Source organism: Chrysemys picta, chromosome 24, assembly GCF_011386835.1.
Source record: "Chrysemys picta bellii isolate R12L10 chromosome 24, ASM1138683v2, whole genome shotgun sequence".
Lineage (NCBI taxonomy): Eukaryota > Metazoa > Chordata > Testudines > Emydidae > Chrysemys > Chrysemys picta.
Window position 1 is genome coordinate 12,802,286 of NC_088814.1, and position 15,247 is coordinate 12,817,532.

The 15,247-nt window shown below is 58.8% G+C and overlaps 1 protein-coding gene across 2 annotated transcripts in view; it reads left to right on the forward strand.

Annotated features, from left to right (window-relative positions):
- The window catches only part of LOC122172107 (alpha-2-macroglobulin-like protein 1), a 53,640-nt gene extending 42,040 nt beyond the window's left edge, over nucleotides 1–11,600 (forward strand). For both annotated transcript variants that reach the window (XM_065577634.1, XM_065577635.1), the window contains 13 exons: nucleotides 104–280; nucleotides 754–835; nucleotides 1,113–1,269; nucleotides 2,519–2,593; nucleotides 3,119–3,275; nucleotides 6,633–6,838; nucleotides 7,202–7,417; nucleotides 7,568–7,692; nucleotides 8,133–8,223; nucleotides 8,648–8,716; nucleotides 9,166–9,268; nucleotides 10,835–10,876; nucleotides 11,210–11,600. In XM_065577634.1, coding sequence (XP_065433706.1) covers nucleotides 104–280; nucleotides 754–835; nucleotides 1,113–1,269; nucleotides 2,519–2,593; nucleotides 3,119–3,275; nucleotides 6,633–6,838; nucleotides 7,202–7,417; nucleotides 7,568–7,692; nucleotides 8,133–8,223; nucleotides 8,648–8,716; nucleotides 9,166–9,268; nucleotides 10,835–10,876; nucleotides 11,210–11,244 — 1,535 coding nt within the window. In that variant the 3' untranslated portion in view covers nucleotides 11,245–11,600. The remainder of the gene's footprint in view (nucleotides 1–103; nucleotides 281–753; nucleotides 836–1,112; nucleotides 1,270–2,518; nucleotides 2,594–3,118; nucleotides 3,276–6,632; nucleotides 6,839–7,201; nucleotides 7,418–7,567; nucleotides 7,693–8,132; nucleotides 8,224–8,647; nucleotides 8,717–9,165; nucleotides 9,269–10,834; nucleotides 10,877–11,209) is intronic.
- The last annotated feature ends 3,647 nt before the right edge of the window (nucleotides 11,601–15,247 follow it).

Below are 15,247 nucleotides of genomic sequence, written 5' to 3' on the forward strand. Positions count from 1 at the left end.
CTCTGGCCCCCGCGTGCCAGGACTCCACTGACGTGGTGTTAGGGACGGAGCAGCTGTTGTGCAGCCTGGTAATTCTCTGCTCCCCCGACTCCCTTGGTGCCAGGAGACATAATGGGCACAGCTCTGCAGAACATAGACCACCTGCTGGCCATGCCCTACGGATCCGGAGAGGAGAACATGGTCCGGTTCGCTCACAACATCAACACCCAGCAGTACCTGGAGAAGAGCGGGCAGCTGAGCCCGGAGATCAGAGACAAGGCCCAGGGATTCCTCCGGAGAGGTGAGTGTCCTCCTGCCCCTGTGCCCCCAGGGCATGGCGGGGCCATGCGAGGGCCCTGTCCAAGCCATCTTTGGGGCCCGGGTTCCAATCCAGCTCCAGATCAGGGCCCTGGCTGGCTCTGGGGGTCAGGGAATTAGATCCTTGACCTTTCCTTTCTGGGGCACCAGTCCTGAGGCCCAGGACATAAGGACTGTTTGACTCAGGGTTCAGGGAATGGGAGAGGAGCCCTTTCCCCTCTAGGGGGCGCTGGTTGGGATCCAGCCCCAGGTTCGGGCACTGGAGTTTTGGGGGATCAGGGCCCTATTCAGCCTTAACTCCGTCCCCCAATTCTAACCGACCCCTGGAATCTCTGAGTCTCAGCGTCGTGGGGCAGGGGAGGGCTAGTGGGCCCCACGGGGCGCAGGCTGGGCGTGGATTCTAGCCCCTGGGGGTGATCGGATCCAGGACTCGCTGTCTGTCTCCCATCCCTGCAGGCTATCAGCGCGAGCTGCTCTATAAGCACAATGACGGCTCTTACAGCGCCTCTAGGAAGAGAGACGCCACGGGCAACACCTGGTGAGGGGCCGCACGGCACGGGCAAGTCAGGGCTCTGGGTGGGCAGGGCCTACCAGGCTGCAGCCTGACCCCCAGCCCCACTGCTACTCCAGTCCTGCTCCCCACACAGCTCTGCCCCACATACTCACTCGAAATCCCCCCGTTGCCATCCTGGGCGCCCCTGACAGCTCTGCTCACCCCCACAATGCTGACCCCCATCCCGTCCCCCACGCACCTCCCTCCTGGCCCGCAGCATCTCCTGCAGAGTGTCCCTCTCACGGGGTCTCTCCCCACCCAGGCTGACGGCCTTCGTTCTCAAGTCCTTTGGCCAGGCCAGACCCTACATCTCCATCGACGAGAAGCACCTAGAGGATGCCCTAAGGTGGCTACAGCGCCGCCAGCGGAAGACCGGCTGCTTCCGCAGTGTGGGGAAGCTGTTGAACAACGCCCTGCAGGTGGGAGGCTGGGGGGATGGGCTGATGGGATGGGGGAGGAGGGGACAAGCTGGGGAAGGGGGTGGGGGCCTCTCATGGCAGCTGGTTGTTGTCACCCGTGTCGGTTTGGGGTATTTCCCTGGGTTTTTAGCAACGGCTGAATGGCTGGAACGGCCGGGGCAGCGGGTTATTGCACCGAACGAGGGAGCAGCCCTGGCCCAGCCCCCCTGGCTCCTGCACAGCCCGGTCTCCCCGCAGGCACTGAGCAGACCCCGCACCCATTGCCTGGCACGGAGAGCCTGAGGGGCAGGGCCCAGCCCAGCCCTGAAGTCATGGGACTCCCACAACTCCCCATGCGGCTCAGTTAGAAGCGTGGTCGCGGTGCATCATGGGAGATGTAGTCCGATGGAGCCGAGTCCATGGGGGAATGGGGGCACAAGGCTAGTGCAGCTGAATGTTGAACCGGTTTGCAATGGAAGGTTTCGGTTCAGGTCACCAACCCGCGAGGCTGCGATTTGAGCCCCACCAACTCACAGTAGAATGTTGCGTTTCCATTTTCCCAACAGAAATCGAAATGTTTCAGCATTAGTAACGTTTTCCTGCAAAGTTTTGGTTTTGTGGAAACTGCGTCGTCTGTCGAGAAATCATTTCAGCAGGAAATTCCCACCCAGCGCAAGTCACAGCCCAATTCCTGCCACTGCCCCGGAGTTTGCAGGGAGCCGGGACACTACGGGAGGGGCCGGGGCTGTACCCGGCTGTTTGGGAGCTAGAAGGAGACAAATGTTAGGCAAAGTCCAGATTTCTGCATGGGGGGACGATTTAATGAGCAGGAACTCGCCCAGCGAGAGGCGAATCCCTCAGCCTCTGCAGAAACGGCCCCTGGTCTTCACAGGAAATCTGGCAAATGTCAGTTCAAACCAACTTCCCAGCCTCTGGTTCCAGGGGGGCTCAGATAGGATTTTATACTGAAATTTTATACAGCCTTGACAATGGAGCAGCCACCGCCTCTCCCTATAACAAAGCTGTGGAACTCACTGCCACCCTGTGGCCTCCCTGGCTGCTATGACTTGGGGGGTTGGGGCAGCTGCTCGGGACCCAGATGGGCCTGACAGGTCCCATCAGGAGGCAGGACCCAAATCCAGCCACTCGGAGCACTGGAGCCGGGTTTCTCTGTCCCAATGGGCCTGTCCTGGGCAGCGGCTCACCTGCTCCGGGCAACGAGCCCTGCAGTTCGGTCTGAGCCAGCTCCCAATGTCTCCATCCCCCTCAGGGCGGCGTGGTGGACGAGCTCTCTCTCTCGGCTTACATCACAGCAGCGCTGCTGGAGCTGGGGCAGCCGCTCACGGTGAGGCCAAGCCCAGCTGTCCCAGGGGAGGGGCCGGCAGGATTCGGGCGGGTCAGGGTGTTGTTGGGGGCTGTGGAGGGGCGGGTTGGTAGGGGGAGGGGAAGTCAAGAGGTCAGTGGCGAGTTGGTACCAAGGCGGGGGTCACGGTGCTGTGGGGGGCAGGGGAGAGGCGGGTTGGTGGGGGGAGGAGAAGGTGACAGGTCAGTGGGGGGTTGGTACCAAGGTGGGGGTCAGGGTGGTGTGGGGAGTTCAGCGGGGGTCAGGGTCGGAGGAAGATTCAGCAGCTTGGGGAGGGGCTGGGCTGTTTCGGTGTCTAGCACTCGGGGGAGGGGGTCTGGCGAGGCTTGTGGGGTGCAGGGTGTGGGTGGCGGTGGGGGGATGGGTCGGGGGAGGTGACGACAGGCTGGCGGGAGGGGGTATTTGTGCCCCATGGGGTGGTTGCCGGGGGACGTGCCCAGGTGCAGAGCATCTCCTCTGGCCGGTTCAGCCTGACGGGGAGTCTGTTCGGTGTCTCCCCCGTCCCAGGACCCCATGGTGACCAGGGCCCTCCAGTGCCTCCGGGAGTCGAGCACCAGCGACCTCTACACGCAGGCGCTGCTGGCCTATGCCTTCGGGCTGGCGGGGAGCACTGAGCTGCGGGACGCCCTTCTGCAGCGCCTGGCCCAGCACAGCGTCAGCGCCGGTACCGGCAGCACCTCGTTCTAGTGCTCTCCTCGCTGCTGGTCTCTAGATACAGGGCAGGGCCAGCTGCCCCCCAGGGCCCTGCCTACCCAGGTGCCCCCCGCCCCGGGATCTCCTCAGCCTGGCAGAGGAGCTGGGTCTCCGTGTCCCAGTCAGTCCGTGGTCTCTGCTGAGGCTGCCAGCGAGGGGCCGACGCGCTGGGCTCTGTCGTGGTGACACTTCTCCCTCACAGTTGGAGTGAGATCGTCCCGCCATTTCCCGGTGCCCAGAGCACGGAGCAAAGGGGGACGAGGCTGGGTCGCTGCCAGCCTGGGGGATCGGAGCTGAGAACCTAGAGGGGTAAAGCGCCATGTACCAACCCAGCCCTCTAACGCACCCGGGGCCAGGAGCGTGAAGGGGTCCAGTGGGCTCAGAGTCCATGGCGCCGGGCCTTGCGTAGGCAGCTCCCAAGGGGAACGGGCCGTAACCGAGCCCTGGGGAGATGCCAGAGGATTCCAGCCCCATCCTGTGTTGGGGACATCCCAGCTGGGGAGTCCCTGCCCGAGGCTTCTCTGCTTGGCCCGGTTAATACTGGGAGGGAAACAGACTGCACTGGGCCGGGGCCAGAGCCAGGGCTGGGGCTGGGGCCGGTTAGGCCCTGCCGTCTCTAGGATAGGGGGTTGTACAGGGAAGCAGGTCTCTGGCTGCCCCCTTGTCTGCCCCATGTCCCCCAGCTCCAGTTCCCCTAGCCTTTCCCTGCACAGATGCCCTTGGGTTTGTGCCACTCCCAGCCCAGCCGCGGTGTGAGCGATGCAGCCTGGGGCCAGCTCCCCATAGGGCGGGAAGTCCCATGTGAGGCCTGAGGCCCACTGGGAGCGCGGCTGGGGACGCAGGAAGTGGTGCTGCCCCACGTCGGTGCTGAGCTGAAGGAGCCCTCGGCATGAGGCCAGGGGGCGCTTGGAGTGCCAGGTTGGGTCCCTCACACTTGTCATGAAGCAGCCAAGTCCTGTGGCACCTTATAGACTAACAGACGTATTGGAGCATGAGCTTTCGTGGGTGAATACCCACTTCTTCAGATGCACTCGTCATGAACACGCCCCAGTGATCTCTGTGCGTCTCCTCGGTGCCATTCGAGCTCAGACTGACCCGTGCCTGGAGCTGAGGCCTGGCGCGCTCGGTTCCTGCCAGGCCCTGGGGAGACGTCCCCCCACAGAGGGGAACCACCTGCATAGTCCAGGCAGCTCTGTCGTATCTCGGCTCAGGTGAAAAGTCCCTTCTCTCCAAGCCCCAGCGCGGCGGCTGCAGCTGGTCTGTGCCCGCGAGTTGTGTGTGTCACCTCCTGCCCTGCCCCGAGGCGGGTAAGAAGTGCTGGGAGCAGCACGTGGCTCCTGCCCCAGGGAGGGGAGAGGGGGACTCTGCTGCTGGGGGCACCGAGGGGCCACTAGGCACTGGGGTAAAACAGCCCTCGGGTAACAGGACCTGTCTCTGAGGTCACAAAGACCCCATGGAGGGTGGTGTTTACCAAGTGTCAGCGCCATCCATGCCCTTCACCTGGGTCATGCTGCCCTCCTGTCCCAGCCACGGGGGCCCCTCATTCTGTCAGGGGCTCTCTGTCCCCTTCTAGCAGTGGTGGCACGAGGCATAAGTAGACTAAGCAATTGCTTAGGGCCCCAAGCAGATCATGGGGCGCCCAGTTTGGTATTACCCCCAAAATCCGTTCATCTAATGTAACGTGGCCTGTTTAACAGGGTGTCGGTTTGCGGGGGGGTTGGTATTGTGATGGGTTGGACCCCGCTTCTGGGATACCATCTGATGTACTGGGATTTCACTGAGCCTGCCAGGGTTCCCTCCGTGCATTGCTGAATTAGGCTCTCTGGCCTCTTGCAGCACACACAGGTAGGGCCACACCCAGCTGCAGACACAGACTGACGTCAGCTCTGTGTGTGATGACTCCCCCAGCACTCACGTGCACATCCCTTTGGGAGATAAACCCAGAATAATACTGTCTGGCGCTGTATAGAAAAATCTCCACAGCGCAAGCTCATAAAAATCTGCCCTCTTCCTCAGTGTGAAGAGAGATGTGCCTGACTTCCTGCCCCCTCCCCAGTTCGAAAGTGTACAAACTGGGTTAGATTATAAACGAGAAATAAGTTTATTACCTACAAAAGGTGAATTGTAAGGGAATATAAGAGAGAACAGCCAGAACAAAGCAAATTACTGAGCAAATAAAACAAAGTACACAAGCTAAGCTTAATATACTTAAGAAATAGGTTACAAAATGTAATTTCTTATCCTAAATGTTATTTTAGGCAGGTTGCAAAGTTTTTGTGGTTCAGAGTTCCAGTTACATTTCTTTTCAGACTGGACCCCTGTCTCAGTCTGAACTCCCCGCTTGCCTGCCCTCGAGGTGGCTTTAGCAGTCTTTCTTCTTGGGCAGACAGGCCATGGAGAGGAGTCCCCCCATTTGCCTTCCTCCCCACCCTTAAATAGGATTTACATAAGGCGGGAATCCTTTGTTTCCCAGACTTGACCCCCCTTCTCTTCCAGTGGAAAGTTACAAGAAGTCCCAGGTAATGTTTAGAATCAGGTGACAAGACCACCACAGTTACATCTCTGGACACTTCCCAGGAGGGAGAGAGATTAGTATCTTCATGGTCTTGTTCCTTCCTGACGGCCTATCAAATCTGATGGCCTGTCCTCGGTGGGTGTCTTCCCAATACACACCCACTTTTAATGGTTACATAGTCCATATTCCTAACTTTAGATACAGAGATGATACATGCATAAGAATTGGATAATCACATTCAGTAAATCAGAACCTTTCCAATGATATCTCACATGAGCCATCTTGCGTAACGTGTATCTCAGTGATGTCATATTAGTCTCATGAGCATATTTTCATAAATAATATGGAGTGCAACGACACAGGGCTATTTCTTGGTTTGGGGCTATAATGCAGCTAATATTTGTAATGGGCCTGTGGGGGTGGGGGGAATATTCCTGTTAGGGCTCCATTGGGTTAGCACCACCTTGGCCCCCGAGCGGCTGCACCACATAGGTTAAGGGGTCACTTGCAGCCAGTGAGCCACCGGGACTGAGTTTTTAGCTCAGGCAGCAGAGGCTCAGGGGTTTTGAGTCAGAGATCCAGGGTTCAGTCCCTGCTGACAACCCACCCAGGGGTGTTGTGTTACACTTGTGTAGCCCTCCTGTGCGCTGTGAATCAGCTACCGTGTCCTGCCCCAGAGGTGGCTGCATTCAGTGGGGAGCAGGAGTCCCTCTGGCCCGGGAAGCCCCTGGGGCCCCTTTGGAAAGCAAACAGGTGACCCACTGTGTTGTAACTGCAGCCGTGGGGCTGCCCTTCCCTCGGCCCCTCTCCTAGGGGGACAGCTCTACTGGCAGAGGAAGGTGAAGGCCCTGCCCAGCCCCTATGGGAACCATGCCCCGTCGGTGGAGATGACGGCTTACGTGCTCCTGGCCTATCTCTCCCTGCCCAACGTGTCTGCTGCCGACATGGGGACCGCTGTCCAGATCATCCGCTGGCTCAGCAAGCAGCATTACCCCTACGGGGGCTTTGCCTACACGCAGGTAACACCCCTGCCCTCAGGTAAACCAGCGCTGGGGCCCTGGTGCAGGAAGGGGTTAGGAGCCCCCTGGGGACTGCATCTCAGAAGCTGAGCTGGGGCCCTTCCTGGGAGAGGGAGTCCTGGGTGCAGAGCCTCCTCATGGACTGGGGCTGGGGCCGGAGTCACTGCTCTGCTGGGGGCTGGGACATGGGGCACCAAACGCCCCCGTGGCCGAGGGGCCTGGCTGCGGCCTCCCATGCCAGTCACACCTGAGCACTGGGTGTCTGCTGGGGGAGACCCGGCGGGTCCTGATCCTGCTGCAGTGAGTCTGAGCCGGGCTCCTCTCCCCAGAGCATGACAGCAGCTCAGTGACTCTCCTCCCCAGGACATGATGGTGGCCCTGCAGGCCCTGGCCAAATACGCAGCCCTGACGCACAGCGCGAGCGGGGCTGCGTCGGTGACGGTGAGCTCCCAGGCCGGGGCCCGGCAGCAATTCCACGTGGAGAACGCCAACCGGCTGGTGCTGCAACGAGCGGCCTTGCAGGAGATCCCCGGGCAGTACACGGTGCGGGCCAGCGGCAAGGGCTGTGTCTTTGTGCAGGTGAGTGCAGGAGCCCCTGGGGAGCAGCCGGCCCAGCGGTGACTGGTTGTGCCCTTGCCCTGCCCCACGGCGCCTGGCTCTGGGCCCAGGCTCTGATCTGCTGTGGCGGAGGCAGCAGGCTCTGCCCCAACCCTCTTGCTTGTCTCCCAGCTGACTCTGCGCTACAACGTGCCGCCCCCAAAGAGCGCCGCGACCTTTGACCTGCGGGTGGAGACGGAGCCGAAGGAGTGCACCGAGAGCGCCAGATCCCGCTTCAGCCTCGTGCTGCACGCCCGGTACGAACCCCAGCCCCTCACCCCCGCTGGGTCAGAGCGCCTGGGGGCAGGGGCAGGCCCCAGGCAACGGGGAAATGGCCGGGGCAGAGCCGCCCCACTGCAGGGCCGGGATGGGGCAGGAATCGATCGTCGGGGGAGCCATCCCCCCACAGGGCTCGGGGCAGAGGCAGGAGGCCCTTGGAATGTGCCAGGGACTAAAGGGCTGGTCCCGGGGCTGATCTAATGGACAGTCGGCTCCCAAGGAGCTCCTGGTGCCGGGGCCCCTTGCCTGGGGAGCTCAGGGCTGGCCGGGGGCTAGCGGGGATCACAGCCCAGAGCAGGCAGAGGGCATTAGAGACGCCTGCAGGGACGAGAAGACGGGAGGCCTCCCCTTCCCCTCCATCCCCCTGGGGTCTGTATCCAGGGCAAACCCCGACCTCAGTGCACGGCTCCTGTTGCAGATACAGCGGGGAGCGCCCAGCCACCAACATGGCCATCATCGAGGTCAAGCTGCCGTCCGGCTACATCCCCGTCAAGAGCTCCCTGCGGCAGGTGAACTTCCCAGGGAGGAGAACAGGCCGGGCCAGTCACACAGCATGAAACCAGGGGCTGATCCATGGGGGAGAGCCCAGACCCCCAGGAGAGCACAGATTGCAGCTCTGACCCCCAGGAGGAGCTCCCCCTGCAGAGCCCTGCCCCCTGCCGTGGGGCACTGTGCAGCCCTGGGTCTCGCATCCAGTCACTGAGCAGGTCCGGACCCTGCTTAGCTCCCCCTACGACACAACGCCCATGTCTAGACTCCCGCCCCTCCCCCAGCAGACACCCAGTGCTCAGCTGTGACTGGCATTGGGGGTGGCAGCCAGGTCCCTCGGCAACGGGAGCGTTTGGTGCCCCATGTTCCAGCCCCCAGCAGAGCAGTGACTCCGGCCCCAGCCCCTCCATTCCTGGCTCAGCCGTTTCCTCCCTCTGCTCCTAGCTGGAGAAGCAGCGTTTGGTGAAGTGGCTGGAGGTGCAGAATGACCAGGTGACGCTCTATCTGGACCAGGTGAGTGCGTGAGGCTCAGGGCTCCGGGGGCCTGGTGTGAACGGGGAGGGCGTGTCCTGCCCTGGCTCCACCCTCATTACAGTTGCTCTCCTGGGCTCTGTGTCACACGCCCGGCGTGGGGTCACTGAAATCTTCCCTGGTTCCAAGTGACCCATTTCCATAAAGGACGGGGAGATGGGACCAGACTCAGCCAAACCCCAGCGAGGGTCGTGAACAGAGCGATGGGGAGCTCAGGGTTGTGGGGGCTAGAGCTGGGCCCTGAGTGTGATGAAAGGGGTCACATTTTGCAGGGGGGTGGAACAGGGATTCGGGGGGAGCATTTTCTCACTGCTCCAGGCTGCAGGGGCAGGGGGAAGCGGCTGGGCCAGGCCGAGCCTCGGGGAGGAGGGGGTTCGAGTTGCCAGTGCAGACATTCAACCCAGGCGCTCGCTCTGTCGCTCTCTCGGTAGCTGACGAAGGAGGCAGCAAGTTTCACCTTCTCCCTGGAGCAGGATTTCCCTGTGAAGAATCTCAGAGCAGCCCCAGTGAGACTGTACGATTACTACGAGACGGGTGAGTCCCGCCCGAGATCCGCCACCTTTACAGACGCTCTCCTGGGCTTTGTGGCACAACCAGTGCCTGGGTAGAGGGTGGTGCCATTGCAATCCCCCCTGCTCCCTGTGACCCATGTCCATGGCTGATCTTAGCCCCCTGCTCAGGCCTGGCCCAGCACTTGGGCAGAGGCTGGCAGCCGACCAGCTGTGGGCCTGCGGGGGTCAAGCTGGAGACACCTGCTGGGGGCGTGTTCCCGGGTTTGATCTGTGGGGTTGGCTCACCTAGCGGGATACGGCAGCCATGTGCTTGTCGGGCTAGTGGGGCGCATGGGGCTGGTGTAACTGGAGCTATCCCAGCAGGAGCAGGGGAGTCCCCCCTGTCACGGACTCACTGATCGTGCCCACTCTTGGCCCCGTGCAGTCCGTGGAGGGTGCCCCGTTCAGTGAGACAGCCCTTCTCAGGGGTCCACTCGCTCTCAGGGTCAGGCCCCTCCACCTCCTGGAGCTGCACTTCTCTGAGCTTTAGCACGTCTGTCTCTGCTGTGGGCCCCCTCAAGGAGTCCCCTCGCTCTGGACCTCCGGGGCCTCCACCCCCCGAAGGGGATGATGCAACCCTGTTCTCTAGTCCGGAGCGACTCTCAGCCAGCATAAAACAGGAGGGTTTATTGAGCGTTGAACACAGCACAGGAAACTCTCAGGGCCTCAAATCTGGCCTCCCTCAGCACAGCACATCCCAGTCTCCACTGCATCCAGGGGGGCTCTGCCTGCTCCTCCTCTCCAGCCCAGAGCCCCCCTGCTTCCCCGCTGGGCCTCTGATATAACCGGCCCCAAGCCCCGCCTCTGTCCATTGTCTTCTCTCCAGGTAAACTGGGTCGTAAACAGGGTCGCCTGGTCCTCCTCTCCTCTCATCTGTCCTCTGGCCCCTCTGGCTGGAACCAGCTGGTTAGGTCACTGGGGCCCTCTCTTCGCAGCCCATTGTCCTCCCACTGGCCAGAACCAGCTGGGACTCCTGAGCTGGGACTCCGGGTCACCAGGTCACCAGGTCACCAGTCGCTGGGGTGTCCATCCTCCAGCCCATCGGCTGGGGTCCCAAGGTCCCTCTCGGGTCCTCTGGAACAACAAACTCCCTCTCCCCTCACCTCATTAAACCAGTAACACCCAGGGACACTGAGTCCCACTCCCTCTGCATGCAAACCTTTGGAAAACCAAGGAAAAAACAAGAAAATCCCCCACTTTGTCACACACACCCTTTCGGGTTCCCCACATTTCCTCTACCATCAAGCTTCTCAGACGCCCCCAGAACCCTTTGTGCTGGGCCCAGGAGGTGGCAGGATGGTTTCCCTGGGTGCCTGGAGGGGCGAGTAATGAAGCCCATCTGACTTACTTGGAGATGGGGGATGGGAGAGAGCGCACAGCCCCATTCAGACAGCTGGGGGCGACCTCTCACTCCCTTCTAGGGTTCAGACATACAGCAGGGTTCCCCTGGGGGAGGGGTAACAGACTTTGCCTCTGTGGGAATAGGGGGAGGGGTTCTCATCCCCCCACTGGGTCTCTCCTCCATTCCTTACATCCCTTGCTGTTGCAGGTGAACACACAGAGGCTGAGTACAGCGCCCCCTGCGGCTCAGGTAGGTTTGATGCACCCACACATAACTCCAGTCCCCAAAACTTTATGGGTGGGGGGAGTCCATGGGCCGGAGAGGTCTGTGTGTGTTGTAGACGGCAAAGGAGGGGGAGCTGGGAGCATGGAACCCACCAGGACCATGTGTGTGGGGGGAGAGACATCTGGGGGAAAGGGTCTATGTGGGACACAAGGGAATCTGTCTTCAGGCTGGGGAGTGACTCTGAGGGGACAGTCTTATCAGGTGTTGAGAGAGTTCTGGGGGGCCATGTCTACAGGTGTCTGCTGGGGGGGGTGTGATTTCGGTCCCATCTCAAGGGATGTTTGTGTTTGTTTAAAGCCCCTGACACCAACACAATGGGAAATTCCCAATGAGGCCCCCACCCCTGCTGGGCAGCCCCCTCCCCTCCGTCCCGAGAGCCCCGCGCCGGCAGCCGACACCCCAGGATCGGGGGGGCACGGACAGGCCTCGTCTCAGCTGCTGCTCTTCCCCGAACCAGCTGCACTATCCCCCTTAGCACCTTCTTCAGCCAACGCCTCCCCATTCGCTCTGCAAACATCCCACCTGCTCTCCCATCTCTCAGCCTCCAGACCGGCCCGCGTGATCCCAGCTGTCTGTCACATGCGGGGACCAGTGGCTGCAGTGGGGACCCCTGGGGTTTGCTGCCCATCCTGCCTGGAGAGGCAGGTTCAGTGTAAAACAAAATAATAAACCTGCCATGTCTTTGTGAGGCTGTTTTGTCCTTTGTTCCTGCCCTGCTGCTGCTCCTCACACGGCTCCTGTGCATCCTTAGAGCAGTGAGATCCTGGGACCGTGGCTCTGTCCCCTTCCCCAGCCCTTCGGTCATTGCTGTGGGGTTTGGCTTTAACCCTGGGTCAGGCAGCGTCAGCGACAGCCTCCCGGGTTCCAGCCCCGCCTGGCAGAGCTGCCCTCGTTACACGCGTCTACATGAAAATGAACCAATTCAACTGAAGTTAGTTTTTTAAACCAGTTTACTTACACCTGTGAAAACCCCAGTGTGGATGCACTTATTGTGGTGTGACGGAGGTTATTTTAGTTTAGGTTCAATCAATTAGGAATTCAAGCTAAACCAGAATCAACTCTTCTCTCAGACCGACAGGAGCACCTCTACCGGCTTGCATGGGTTGAACTAAATTGCTTTTATAAGTCAAGGCCTAAGAGAGGGAGGAATAGCTTGTCCGACTCCTTACAACTCTTGCTTGTTCTGTTTGTGTTTTGTTACCATCTGCTTAATTCCACGGACCAATGAACACTGTGGGGAAAGGCGATCTGTGTGAACGGTCTATCCCCAGTCAACCATGGCATGAGAGCCAAATGTACATGCTGTGGGATACCCAGCCAGTCCTCCAGAGACCCCAGGGCAGAGCAGACTCGACATTCCTGATACTTACAGGGTAAATAGGAAACAAGAAAAATAAATCCATAGACTGTTCAGACCCTCCCTGTCCATCGTAAAGAAGCAAGAACTCTTTGCAGGTCCCCTTTAAAAGCAGGAAGCTCATTTTCCTGTGTGCAGATGTTAAAGGCACCTGATGCAGTTTGTAGGTGCAGGGGCTTTCCCCAGGGCCAGAGTGTGAAAGATTCACCAAAGAGTCACGATCACAAGCTCAGTCTCAGTTGGAAAGGAGGCACAAATACGTCCCAGAGGGCTGCACGTGCCTGTCTAAGGGTATGTCTACACTGGCAGAGTTACATCACCGGCGGTTCCATCACCGCTCAGAGAGCACTGAAGGGAAACTGCGGTTGTGTGTTCACACCGTCAGCTGCCTGCGCAATAGCGTGTTCACACTTGAGGCACTTGCAGCAGTATTTGGAGCGGTGCACTCAGGGCAGCTATTCCCACTGAGCATCTCTTCCTCTACTGCTGCTAAGAATTGTGGGAAGGCGGAGGGATCGCAGGGCATCCCGGATCCTGTCCCAATGACCCGTGATGCATTGCTTCGCGTCCCAGCAATCCCTGTGCTTCCGTCCGCATTTGGCGCCATTTTTCAACGGTTTGTGTTCTGCGCGCCCTGCTTCTTCTGGCTGCAAGAATGGATCCCGCACTGCTGACCAATATGCTACTGGCTCTGAATAACATGTCACAAGTGGCAGTGGAGTTATTCCTTAAACTACAAAGGCAAGAGGAGTGTGACATTGATCTCGCCACGTGTAGTAGCTACGACACGAGATTGTTTGTGGCATTCATGGAGGTGCTGACCACAGTGAAACACTGCTTTTGGGGTCAGAAAACAAGCACTGAGTGGTGGAATCACATCGTCATGCACTTCTAGGATGATAAGCAGTGGCTGCAGAACTTTCGGATGAGGAAACACACATTCATGGGACTGTGGGATGAGCTCACCCCGGTCCTGCGGCGCAAGGACACGAGAATGAGAGCTGCCCTGTCGTTGGAGAAGTGCTGGTGATTGCACCATGGAAGCTGGCTAATCCAGACTGTTACCAATTGGTCGCTAATCAGTTCAGAGTGGAAAAGCTGACTGTCGGACTCGTATTGACGGAAGTGTGCAGGGCCATTAATCGCATCCTGCTGGGAAAGACCGTGACTCTGGGCAACATGCGCTTCCCTAACTGCGGAGGGGCAATAGATGGCACACATATTCCAATTCTGGCAGCAGACCACCTAGCCACCGAGTACATTAGTCGCAAGGGGTATTTCTCTATGGTTCTCCAGGCGCTTGTGGATCACCGTGGGCGTTTCACAGACATTAACGCAGGCTAGTCCAGAAAGGTGTATGACATGCTCATCTTTTGGAACACTGGTCTGTTCTGGAAGCTGCAACCTGGGACTTTCTTCCTGGACAAGAAGATCACCGTAGGGAAAGTTGAAATGTCCATTGTGATCCTGGGAGACCCTGCCTACCCCTTAATGCCGTGGCTTATGAAGCCATACACAGGGAACTCTGACAGCAGCAGGAGCAGTTCAACAACAGGCTGAGCAAGTGCAGAATGACTGTTGAGTGTGCTTTTGGCGTTTAAAGTCCCGCTGGTGCTGCCTTTATGGGAAGCTGGACCTGGCCGATGACAATATTCCTATGCTTATAGCCACGTGCTATACCCTCAATAATAGTTGTGAAGGGAAGGGTGAAAGCCTCACACAGGGCTGGACCGCTGAGGCTCAGTGCCTGGAGGCTGATTTGCAGGGCCATAAGGATCAGGGATGCCCTGAGGCAGCAATTTGAATCTGAAAGCCACTAATATTTGTTGCTATGTTCGGGAGTGCAGTGCTTGTAATGCTAGGAGGTGATTGTAACAGGTGCAGACGATGCACTATGAAGGTTTAAGGAAACTGCCTGTTGCTTTGCAGGGCTCTGTTTGGTTTCAATTAATGGAATAAAGATTCTTTCAAAACCAAAACATTTCTTTTATTAAAAAACAACAACCGGAGGAGAGAAACAAACAAAAAAACCACATCAGCACTGTGGGGGATGGGGGAAGGGAGGGTCCTAGGAGGTGGTGGGATCCTGGGATAGTTAAAGATTTGTGTACATCCAGGTATCATATGCAACCTTGTCTCTTGCAGTACAGTGCAGCGGATACTGTACTTCAGCAGGGCTAAACTGCAGAGGGATGGGTGTTGAGTGCAGTGGGTAGTGGGAGTCTGCAGGACTGGACTGTGACGGGCAGGAGTGGAATGCAGCGGGTACAGACTGGAGCCAGGAGGTTGATAAGACTGTGTTTGTGGTGTCTGGGGGGAGCATGGGAAAGCGATTTGCGACAGCAGCTGCAGGGGAGGGCGGGCGCGGAGCTGCTCTATTTGCAGTGCTAGTAGTGCCTAGAGCATGTCCGCTTGGCGCTCCATAATATTTAAGAGCTGCTCCGGGGCTTCGTTCTGGCGCACCGCCTTCTCCTTTCAATCCCTCTTCTCGGTGTCCCGCCTCTCTTTCAATTCTTGTTTTTCGGCTGTGGAGTGCATCATGACATCACGCAGAAAGTCCTCTTTAGTTCTTTGTGGCTGCTTTCTAATTCCATGCAGCCGTTCAGCCGGTGATCACAAAGAGGGAGGCTGGGCTCCCAAGGTCATATCTGTGAAGCCAAAATACAGCATTTTACAGAAGCGGTATTGTTTGCAACACACGGACCACTGATTCAGTGATTTAAAACACAGCCACTATTCACATACCTGTCAGTAACTGGCTGACCCCAGGCAAGCACACGTGAGCCACAAGACCCCCAAACTGGTGAGTAGCCTCAGGGGCAGGGGAAATCAGTGTTCCAGGACCGTACTGTCCACTGGGCACGTGGCTCTTGGGGAGAGCCAGCACTGTAGGCGGGGGGAGGCTTATAATCATTACTGTGCCCACATTTTCCACAGGCTGTGTTCATTATAGAAGATGGGTGAGCAGGGAATCAAGG